The sequence below is a fragment of the Nanorana parkeri genome, unplaced genomic scaffold, assembly GCF_000935625.1.
Source record: "Nanorana parkeri isolate BGI_ZX_2015 unplaced genomic scaffold, ASM93562v1 scaffold924, whole genome shotgun sequence".
In the NCBI taxonomy this organism is placed as follows: domain Eukaryota; kingdom Metazoa; phylum Chordata; class Amphibia; order Anura; family Dicroglossidae; genus Nanorana; species Nanorana parkeri.
This window is the reverse complement of record NW_017307192.1, coordinates 677,385-689,383: the sequence shown is the minus strand read 5'-3', so window position 1 is coordinate 689,383 and position 11,999 is coordinate 677,385. Positions and strand designations below refer to the sequence as shown.

General features: G+C 46.1%; 1 protein-coding gene across 1 annotated transcript in view; it reads right to left on the bottom strand.

Moving 5' to 3' along the window:
* TTI2 (TELO2 interacting protein 2) overlaps positions 1 to 11,452 on the bottom strand; it is a 12,288-nt gene extending 836 nt beyond the window's left edge. Inside the window, exons 1-6 of the mRNA XM_018566203.1 lie at positions 10,716 to 11,452; positions 8,607 to 8,793; positions 6,264 to 6,356; positions 5,149 to 5,339; positions 2,130 to 2,273; positions 388 to 572 (exon numbers count right to left, since the gene is read on the bottom strand). Of these exons, the coding sequence (XP_018421705.1) occupies positions 388 to 572; positions 2,130 to 2,273; positions 5,149 to 5,339; positions 6,264 to 6,356; positions 8,607 to 8,793; positions 10,716 to 11,452 (1,537 nt within the window). The remainder of the gene's footprint in view (positions 1 to 387; positions 573 to 2,129; positions 2,274 to 5,148; positions 5,340 to 6,263; positions 6,357 to 8,606; positions 8,794 to 10,715) is intronic.
* Positions 11,453 to 11,999: the final 547 nt, after the last annotated feature.

Below are 11,999 nucleotides of genomic sequence, written 5' to 3'. Positions count from 1 at the left end.
GTGGGCGGACTCTTGTGCGGGCGGCCAAAAAAAGGGGGGGGGGGGGAAACGACACATTATGATCCCCCATCACACAGTTTCCACAATGTTTTTAAAGTAAACAGGAGAATATACAAAGTACCAGAGAAGATTTGAGGATCTTAAAGGGTAATTCCACTTTCCCAGGCGAATGTGTAAAAATGGATCTACCCCCTTCCAATCAGGCCCCCTCTTTCCCCCCGTTATACTCATCTTTGGCTGACCGCTCTTTCCTCACCGCCAGTGCCGGTGTACTACCTGGGTGCCAATGTGTGCATGGTTTTCAAAATATTGATGACAATAGCTTGGATGGATATACAGTAACGCTCCCTTTCTCTGAGTTTTGCCCATCCATCATTGAGGCTTTGCCATGTGTAGTCTGCCAGCTCACCTTGACTTGTCCTTTGGAACAGCAATCTAGAAGTATCAGGCATTCTGTGGCCCTTTGCAATAATGCTTCTCTGATTGGCTGAGAATGCTGACCTGGGTCAGTTGAAACCTCATAGATCAGTTTGAGTAGAGCCTTCACCAGCAGTGATAGTCGGGGTGGGATCCTAGGAAACAAAGACGAGTGCATCATTGAAGTATGAAAGGATAACACCACTTTGTTGGCGAATCCAATATCGTAACACAACCTCTCAAATTTTTTTTAACACAGATGAAACCTTGAAATAAATTTCAGGTCTCAGGGAACTTTGCTAAAAACTACTAGCTCTACAGCTCAGGATGCCTTGGTGTGAACAGTAAGTTGAGATATAAAAACAGATAAAAGAACCAGAGGTGTTCTAGAATTAAAACTTATCTTTATACTCTGCAGAGATCTCAAACGTGCGGTTCATGCAAGAGGACCAAAGACTTTGCATGACCCAGAGGCATTCTGCCAAGACGAATGGGCAGCTATACCACCTGCAGGAATTCGGGGCCTCATCGACAACTATTACAAAAGACTGCACAGTATCATTGATGCTAAAGGGGGCAATACACAGTATTCAGAGCTAAGGCTATGCAGAATTTTGAACAGAGGTCATTTCATTTTTTTTATTTGTTGCCATGTTTTGTTTTATGATTGTGCCATTCTGTTATCACCTAAAGTTGAATATGAATCCCATAAGAAATAAAACAAATGTGTTTTGCCTGCTCACTTATGGTTTTGTTTTTTAAATGGTACATATACCAGGTCTTTTTTTTTAAAAATTATTATTGTACAACAATCCAAAGTTAATGCAAATCCAAAACCAACTTAAATAATCCAAAATGGCAAAGTTAAGAATTGGGTGATCAGGGCAAGAGCAATTTGGTAACCAGAAAGGGCGAAGCGCGCTTTCACTATTGATTCCTCACAGGCGGAGTGCATTTGGTATCACTCCGCCTGTGACAGCTCTGGAGCTGTCCACTGCCGACTCGCTTCCTCTAGCGCTGGCTTCGTTGGCACCGCGGCTCTTCAAGTTCCCCCTTATGACACCACCGGCCCTGGGAATGGTCAGAACTAGGTCTTATTTTCGGGGTAGGTTTTATTTTCGGGGGAAACACAGTGTTACCAATTCTCCAAGGGTATGCAAACTTTTGAGCACAACAGCACGACCACTGCTGGCCCTGTATTGTAAATGCTGATGGTCAAATTCCAGGAGCCAGGTTGCCAATGCTCCTTAAAAATCACAGCCGTCACTAAACTTTTGAAGATTTTCCTAGTTGTTGTCAATAGAACTGGCTACCAAAAAATACGGCTTGCTCCTAGATTGAACAGACTGGCTGCAGAATTTTATATCAATTTGTCCACCCCTATGGTAAGGGCTCATTCACATTTCAGACAGCACAAAAGACCAAAAGCTCTGGCTTTCCCTGGATCGTAGAGTAAGAGCCCTCTAGACTAAACGAACATTATGCTAATATCTAGCTAAATATATATATATATATATACACACACACACACACACTATACTTTTTTTTAATGCACACTGGAGTTCAGCATTAGGCTTCCTACAGATATTACATGGTGGCTATATTTTTAACAAGCCAGCTTGCCCCCTGTGAACATCAGCCAGGGTCACAGAGGGCCCTACATTTGCATGTAATGGAGTTATGGGCAGTATCTTCATAATGAAGAGGCTCACCTAGGCCATGCATACTTTATAGTTCCTTGTAAAGTTTCCAGGATACACAGCCGGGCAGTTTCTTCTGGCCCATCATGCATTTCCAGATAACCAACTATGACACGCAGCAACCTTTTCATGTGTCGGACTATCCTTGCACCCAGCCTGCAAGGAGAAGAAAGATTAGAGAGGCGATGGTGTGCAATAAGAGTAAAGATAGCAGACGTATGCCTACTTCTTATTTACATAACAGCCATTCTCGTACACACTAGCTTTGGATTATAGAGAAATCATCTGACCATACCCCTAGGTGCGTTAATTTACACAAAGAATACACATTGCAATCTGGTTTCACAACCTTATTTAGATGCACCAACAACTTTGCAGTGATACCGATTAAATGAATTGTTGAGGTAGGCCATCACATGACATAGTTGTGTTAAATCAAAAAGATGATTACGCAATCAGACCTTAATGCTGTACAACATAAGATTTCAAGGACAACTATCATTCTAGATTTCAATTAAAAAATATGAATTAAAAAGGTCAAGTCCGCCTTTTAGACCATGTAACACCAGGACTGGAAAAATATCAGGAGCCAGGTAGACATGCCTCTTCTAAAATTACAGCCAGTGCCTAACTTCTGAGTGACTATGCAGAGTGAGCCAGAGATCCGTCCTCCCTCTCCCCGCTCTGTATCTCAAGTCACACCTCCTGCCTCAGGTTACCCTCCCTCCACTTATCCCCGAGTTCAGCTTAAAAGAATTAAAAAAATAATTATATATTACATTACATAATAAATTATATAATATATTTCCAAAGTAGGCATAGGTTGCGAAGCGGAGGCAAGTCAAAGCATCAGGATTTTATTGCCAATATACACTGAGTGGCCAGATTATTATGACCACCTGACGTTTGTAGGCAAATTAGCTATAATTTGGCGCTGAAGTTGCTAGAGGGTCAGACCATTATAAATAGGGAAGCAGGTTATTTACCACGACAGTAGAAGTGATTTTTTCCTGAAGATACGGATAACTGGACCGTGCTATTCATCAGGCATGGTGTCAGACTCCTCGCATCACCTTTCAACATCTTGTGGAGTCAATGCCAAGAAGAAATCGCCGCAGTATTGAAGGCAAAAGGCGGCCCAACGAAGTACTGATGGGGGTGGTCATAATAATCTGGCCACTCAGTGTATATTATTGTCTTTATCAAGATGGACCGAGATCAATCAAGTGTTGACAATAAAATGCCAATGATTTGCCATATCTTTGCTGCAAACCCCGTGAGTGCCTCTATACCTACTTTGGATTTGTATGATATTTTTGTGGATGAGCACCTGGGCATTTACCTTACAAATTAGAGTACGGTGGCTGCCCACTAGGACTAAAATCGTATTATATATACACAGGGCTTGAAAAATTTTAGGGTGTCTCACCAGTCAGTCAAAAATGTCACCAGTCAGCATGACCGGACTATAGCCTTGCAATTTATGTTAAAACATTTTGGGGATACATAGAGCTTTCTTTTGGAGGTATATAATCACCACTGGGGGGTGTTATTTTTTTTTTTACTATATAATGAAAAAAGTACCATAAATGTAAAAAAAAAAAAAAAGTTTCCCTATGTTATAAAACATTTATTCTTACCCATATTTTTAGTAAAACATAAAATTCGGGGTCACGTCGGGTAAATAGACACCAAACATTTCAAGCCTTAAAATTGCGTCCGCCCGCAAAATACGCCCATAGGCGACGCTTAAAACGCTTTTACTGCTCATCAGTTTAGTGTCATCAGTGATTAATGGCCCTAAAATTATTGCTCTCACTGCGACGTTTGCGGCGATATGTAACGTGTGGCACAATATGCACAATCGTCGTTTTCGCACGTAGGCACACCGGACGCATATCTGTGTGTTTATGTGGGCGGCGGGGACTAATTTTTTTTATGCTTTATTTTTTTTCTTCTTAGGATTATGATTGTTTAATTTTTGTATTACTTTTTCTACACACAACTTTATTGCTATTACATGGGGGGCTAAGAAGCCAAATTACATGACAGGTCCTCTTTATGGAGACATCAGGCGTCTCCAAGACCCCTAATGTCACCTAGGGACCCCCAGAGAAGCTGATGAAGCACAGATCTGCTTCATCAGCTTCTGTAGCTGGAGAGTGACACTGAATGCAGGAAGTGATGTAATATACATCACTTCCTGCATTCGGGGACTGAGAGGAGTTCAAAGAGAGATCGTATACTGAACTCCCTTTGAACTCCTGTCACAGAGCCGTGCCGCGGATCTCGGGACCGGCAACTGCAGTGACAGCTGCTAATACAAGCGATCGAGCGTCTCCAGAGACGCCCGAACGCTTGAATGTTAAGCTCCCGGCCGGTCGTGTAATTACAACGCCCGGACTGGAAGCTGCTCGTCGGGCTCCACCGTCCTCTCGTCACAGACGAGTGGATTTTTCAAGCACTGTGTGTATATACAGTATGTATGCTTTTTTTAATTTACTTATTTATTCCAAACAATAGGAAGCACCACCTACACTTTAAAGAAGAACTCCAGATCAATCAAAAACTTACCTTGCAATGGGGTTACCCCAACTGCAAAGGTTAAGTACTTTATTTGTCTAGGGGGCTCACACAGTGACGCAACATACAAGAGATCCGGCGGCTGTATAGACGCCGGATTGCTTGCACAAAAGACATAAATCGCTAGCGGTTTAAAAACGGTACGGTGCAGAAGCAGCCGTGTTCTTGGTAGAACCACTTCTAGCGGAAGGTGTGTATTTACGTGAACCCGCTAGCAGTAGTTAAAAGAGGTAGATGCGTTCCATCATTTGGATTGTGATGGAACACCTTGATGAAGACACTTGGTGGTATTCTAAAAACCATTGCGCTGCGTGCACATACAGGCGAGCTTCACTGTGTCAGGGAAGAGATTATCAATGTCATTGCGCAAACTGTTGGCGCTATATAAATCCTGTATAATAATAATAATAATACGTTTAACGTATTCATAGAAAACATGTATATGAACCTTTCCTGGAGGGCGGGCAGGTTGCGGGCATACAAGCGACGCAAGGCTATCTTATGCTCCATCTCCATGTGAGTGAGGATCAGCTGCATCACCTGGTCTGATGGATTCTCCCCATCCTTCTGGAATGATCCCACAGCTGGCGGAGGTTTATGTAGGACGGGAAACAAGTCCAGCAGGCAGGGCAGGACCACCTGATACATAAAAGAAACCCAATTACCTACATATGCCATGTGCATGATATTTCAGTTATAAGTGGACATTGGTGGACTGTATTAGACTCTCAATGGCATCATATGAATAATGCAGAACAGGCAGCAGAATCCCCAATCCTGTCAAATGCATAAGAAAAAAAAAAAAATTTATTCCACAAAACTTCTGATCCTCAGGAATGCATATGACAGGATTGCAGGTAAGCAGCTCTGGTATGACCCATGGGTTGCAGATCTCTAGTCTACAGAGTCTCAGACCTAATCCGATATTCTTCATAAATGTGTAAGTCAAGCTCCAATTCAGTAAAGAAAAATACATATTATATATGTAAAACTGAGCTCTTGATATTTCCTCCTAGCCGTGCACCTTCCCCCAACATTTCAGTTGTGATTGATAACACAACTATCCGTCCCTCCCCTCATGCCAAGGTCCTAGGTGTCATCCTTGACTCGGACCTCACCTTTCTTCCACACATCCAATCCCTATCCAAATCCTGCCGCCTTCACCTTCATAACATCTCCAAAATACGCCCCTTCCTCACCAATGACACCGCAAAACTACTCATACACTCCCTTGTTATCTCTCGTCTTGACTATTGTAACTCCCTCCTCATTGGCCTTCCACTACACAGGATATCCCCCCTTCAGTCTATAATGAATGCAGCTGCCAGACTCATTCACCTAACCAACCGCTCAGTGTCTGCATCCCCCCTCTGCCAATCCCTCCACTGGCTTCCACTCGCCCAGAGGATAAAATTAAAAATATTAACAGTCTTCCTATTACAATGCTGATAACAGGAGAGGAGATGCTGGGACTTTACAACTCCGTTAAGTAAAAGAGAAGCTTGGGAGGACAGAACAGCTTTCTAGAAGAGGATTTCTACTTGCCATTTTTCAATTCCTTACCTCAATCACCTCGGCCTCTGTTGTATAGAGGTGGTTACGCAGCGCATGATACACGACCATGGCCCGGTTGTACTGCCTCAAGTCTGCGGCTGGCTACATAAAGCAAGAAAATGTGTATTAGGTTCATGCTGACGGGACTACAATATAAACGATCATCAGAAATACAACAGATCACAATCTTAACATACAGAGGCACTTGATATTAAAAGGAGAACTATGGGGTTAAGGCTTTTCCCCATAGTTCTCCTTAGGGTAACGGGAGGACACAAACTAGCGTCCTCCCGTCACCCTAGGCTCAGTATACCGCAAGCTGCTGCTCGCGGTATACTGAGACGCCGCAGCTGAAGCGGATCCCGACAATTGTGCCGGGATCCGCCCAGCTGCGTGACTGACAGCTGCCTCTGCCTATCTAGAGGCAGAGCCAGCTGTACCCGCCCCCTCCCCGTCCGATCTGCCAGTCAGCGCTGGCGGATCGGGGAGGGGGGAATCAGGCCCTCCCCTGTCACGGCAGAGAGACGTGACAGGATCGAGAGGTGAGCGAACGCTGGTATGTGTTCGCTCACCTCCCGATCTACTGAGCCGACCTGTGACAGTCTCATTGTCACAGGTCGGCTAGAACTATGAGGTGAGTGAAAAGCACTCACCTCATAGTTCTCCTTTAATCACACAGACATAGTCAGTCCCTTTTATAAATATGCACAAAAAATAATGAGACCCGCTGAGCTGCGATTAGAATTTTGCAGAAAGACATTACCTAGCGGAGACTCATTGCCTTTAAAATAAATGTCAAATAATCACCCGTCTGAATGAGGCCTTCGGGTCACTCTGGCAGCAGAGCCTACGGGCCTCCTATGAACCTAACTGGTTATTTAAGGGGTCATTTGTAAATTTCCACCGCATGTAGCTTGGTAGATGCTGTTTGCATGGCACCAGCACCACTAGATGTTGCCGACAGCTCTGAGAGTTTCCTATACCCGCCAGTGCCATCTATGGGGGCTAGAGCCGTGCACATGCCATCCCCCTGGCAAAACTTTTATAAATGAACCCCTGCGCCTAAGAAAGTCCAGGTTTACACAGTGTCAATCAGATTGACATATATCTTGGGCTCATAGGCAGGCGGGGGCTTGGTGCTCTGTTCTCATCCTCCAAAGTGTATAGCAAAGGATGCAGTGAGCTCAAAGGGAGCACTAGAACCAGGGAACATGGCCAGAATTATTACAAGAACAGGTTCAAGGTCATTCGACCCATAAGAATTATAGGAATTCAGCTGTTGGGCCAGCCAGGTACTGCAGGTCAACTCTCAGGAGGGTGTACATGAGTTTGTCTTCAAGAACTAGGGAATGCTTTAAGAGTCTAGAGCAGGGGTGGACAAATTCATCTGGAATCCAAAAGACCGTCTGTCCAATCCGGGAGCCAGCAGGATTTTTTCTAGGAGCCAGCTCCACTGACAACCACTAGAGAAAACCTTAAAACGTAAGCTGCCGGCTGCATTTCCTAAGAAAAATTGGCTACCTGGCTCCTGGGATTTGCCCAGCCCTGGTCTAGAACAGTATTTTATTGAGGGAAGATGACAAAAAAAAACCCTCAAAAAAAACCTAAGGCACTTCGGGGGCTCAACGATTTCCTTGCGTGTTTTTGCATGTATCTGCTGCCAGCAAGCAGTAGATGTATGCAAAAACATTTTTTTTTTAAAAAGGGTTTAAACTTACCTGTGTGTCTTCTCCGCGCGCTCTCGTCCGAACATCTGAAGAGTTTAAGGTGGCCACAAAGCATCTTGGGCTACAGCTCGCGGTATACTGAGCCTAGAGTGACGGGAGGACGCTAGTTTGTGTCCTCCCGTTACACTAAGGAGAACTATGGGGAAAAGCCTTAAACCCCCAAGTTCTCCTTTAAATTGCAATTGGAGTGCCGGTGTCCCTGTTTCTACATAATTTAAGGCAAGTCCCTACAGCAGCAGGATTGGGAAGGGGGGGGGGGAGAAACTCTGCAATTCCTTACACATACTCAAAGGTACGCCAACTCAGGAGCCCGGGCTTGTGTATAACACACAAAGGGTAGTCACTAGGTATCATAAACAGACAGCTATGCAACCAGCAAGGCTGCACAGATCTGAAGAAATACACAAAGCTCACCCAGATTCAGGAAGAATACCCATGACTCTTGTATGAGGACAATATTGAGCTGATCCCGGAGCTCAGCTTTGATTGCATTGCGCTATAATCTATCCACATGGAAAGGTCCTACAAGAGGAACAGACTCCCAATCCTTCTCTTACTAACCTCATGCTGATGAAACAGAGACTGCGACTCTAATAACTCTGCTATGACTGTATGGAGTTCTCACCACATTGTTGATGATGTGATGGAGGCATCGTACCCCCAGCACCTTGTTCTCCGGCTTGTAGTCATCAGAGAAGAGCAGCGATGGGGGCATGACTCTGCTGAGGAAGTCCGTGAGCCAGGGCCGGGGTACCCGATACAACATCCAGGAGAAGACAATCTTGGCATCGGGGTGCGACTCCCACGTGTCTCTAAAATTAGAAATGTCACAATGTTAAAATCAATTTCGAAGACCGATAAAGAGAAACAAAATGATCGACCACCCAGCTTGTTAGTGATGTCATTTCTTAAACAGGAAATGAACTCGGAAAATAACCGACCACGTATTTACATTTATATGTGTGTGTACACGGGGGCGGGGGACTTACATTTTTTTGGGGGGTGTTTTTTTATTAGGAGACTTTATTTTTTTATTTTTTAAACACAACTTTATCGCTAATAAGCCCCCAATGTGATAGGCAATATACAATGACAGGTCCTCTTTATGGAGACATCAGGGGTCTCCAAGACCCCTAATGTTACCTACAGACCCCAAAGAAGCTGATGAAGCAGAGATCTGCTTCATAAGCTTCTTCTCCTGGCTAGCAGCCAGAGGAATGACAGCTGAAGGCAGAAGTGATGTAATAGACACCGCTTCCACCTTCAGAGAGGAGGAGGGGTCAGCGGTGGGGAAACATTAGGGCCCCCTGTTCAGAGAGGACATCCCTCACTGTGAAGAGGGTTCCTTTCAACTACAGGACAGGAAGTGTAGGGAATTTACTCCAATGGGGCACAACTGCCATATAGAACCTGACAGAAGGTCCCACCATTCCCTTCTCCAGGGGTGGGCAACCTTGGCCCTCCAGCTGTGCTGGAACTACCAGTCCCATGAGGCATGGCAAGACTGACAGGCATGACTCCCACAGGCAGATGCATGATGGGAATTGTAGTTTTGCTCACAGCTGGAGGGCTTTCCAGCCTTTGATACATTTTAAGCCCTCATTCACACGAGAAAAGGCCGGCACGTACAGCTCCCGGGAAGGACAGGTGCTGCGTGTGATTAGTGGTACAGTAGAAAGGCATCATGGCACACTCACAAACCAGCATGTAAAACAACTTGTCTCACCACTAAGGACAATGACAGAGGTTTGGATACACGTCTTCTGCAAAGGATGTGTAAGCCGCACTGCCGCGCCAAGGCACCTCTTATAGTGCGGTCCTAACTCTAAACTATGAGAGTCTCCATCTTGGAGCACATGGGGGCAGAAGATATCAAATTGGGTGCAGGCCTGTCAGGAGGACGCCCCACCTCCTTAAAGGTACAGAGACACACAAGGTTAGTACGCAGCCCCCGTCCTTCTCTATGGGAGTACGCCGCCCTACGCTCACCCCAAGTGCAGGTCCGTACTGGTGCGGGTGTCCCGTCTCGGATGCAGACAGGATCCATCCTATCAGCGTACGAGTATGGACGTGCAGGGCGGGTGAGCGCAGGGCGGCGTACTCCCATAGACAAGGACGGGGGCTGTGCACTAATCACACTTGTCCTTCCCGGGAGCTGCCCGATAGGGCCGTGCACAGAGCTGTACGTGTTGCCCGTTTCTCGTGTGAATGAGGCCTAAAGGTGTAGTCCACCTCTTGCCAAAATGTAATAAACTCACACACATCAATAAAATGAGCATTGATTGGAGCCTGCAGAGCATTGCAACCGCGATCAGTGCGCCCCAGTGCAATGTACGGGCCCCTGCATTGTTTACATCTTGGCTCCTGGTCCGTACGGAGGTACAGGCCTTCTGTTATGGAGCTGGAGGAAGTAAACAATGGACTACAAGGGCGGTGATGTCATAGCAAAGCGCCAGCGTGATCTGTGATGTCATTTGCTGCAGCAGCAGGTGGGATTTGCCGTCTAACAACTCACAGATCCCAGGCAATAAATTTGCATGGCTCCACCCACCAGATGAATAAACATCAGGGAGGACCGCCCACAATTCAGGTGCATGAGTGACAGGTTGGGGGATGGGACCATCCTTCACGTTACACAAAGAGGCCTAAACATATCCCAGGGGCCAGGTCGCCAACGCTCCTTAAAAATTACCGCCATTGTTAAAAAAAATTAAAAATGGCCGTGAGGTCTCACTTGCGCAGCCGAGGTCCAAGAAGCCCCAACACTTCCCTAAATATAACAAATTCTGGCTCTGGGCTATCGGGGCCCTTCAGGAGGTCAGCTACAGATTTGCAGTCCCACATCCGTAACAGCGTTTGCAGCAACTGTCCAGCCAGAGAGCGGGAACACAAATCCGTCCATGGCTTTTCTTCAATATGCGCCCCACAGAGCAGGAGGAGCGGAGAGGTAACATGAGCCAGGATACAGTGAGGGTCCAGAGAGCCAGCCCCCGGGGAACCAAATGAGGCACTAGAGGGTGGTTCTTTATTATGTTTAAAGGATATGTCCTCGGGTGATTCAGAAACATGTCCTTTGCCACTTGTAAGCTCTTTCTTCCCGTCCTGTAACAGGTCTCCAGGTGTCTCTATCGGTGCTGACCCCGCCCCTGCGGTATCGGAGTCCCTGGCTTTCTGGTTGTCACGTGACGTGGTTTTTATCGCTTCCAGTAAACGGAGGAATGCACTTGCGGCGGCACATGCTCTACTAGGAACAGTCTCCTGACTGGCCGGGTCCGGCCCTGGTGTTGCCCATACGACCACGGCCTGGGAAAGCTCTGCATAGCCGGCCGGGGTACGGGGGGTGATCGCGGAGCGACCGAGGCAGGAGCAGAGCTCGGACACAGCCTGGGACAGTAACTGCTCCGAGGCTTCCTCCATGCTGGAGAGAGAAGGTAGCAAATACGGAATCACATGGCTGCTCGGCGCGGCCATTTTAACTGCTGGCAGAGGCGGCGGTCGCCATCTATGCTAATGGAAAGCGGTGACGCGTTTTCTGTGTACTAGGTGGGAGCATATTCAACAACCGAAGCACTTTTAATTCAGAAACTACATTTTTTTCTTAGCATATTCCCCTAACCTCTAGTCCATCTTGCAGATAAATGTACGTTGTAAGACGAACTGCTGGCAGAGGCGGCGACGCCATATTTAGTAGTGGCAAACGATGACTCGATTGTTGTGTAATGGGAGGGAGCATATTCAATAACCGAAGTGCTTTTCATTCACAAACGACCTTTTTTTCCTCAGCTTATTTCTCTCCAAGTCTATCTTGTAGGTAACATTACATTGTTAGACAAACTGCTGGCAGAGGCGGCAAACGCCATCTTTAGTAGTGGCAGGCGAAGACTCGATGGAAGTGTTATGAGCAGAAAAGAAAATGTAATAAAGTGAAGACTTTCATTGAGAAACAAAGAGGAGAATCTATCAAAATTAGTGCCGGTAGAATCTGGAGCAGTTGCCTATGGCAACCAATGAGTGTCTG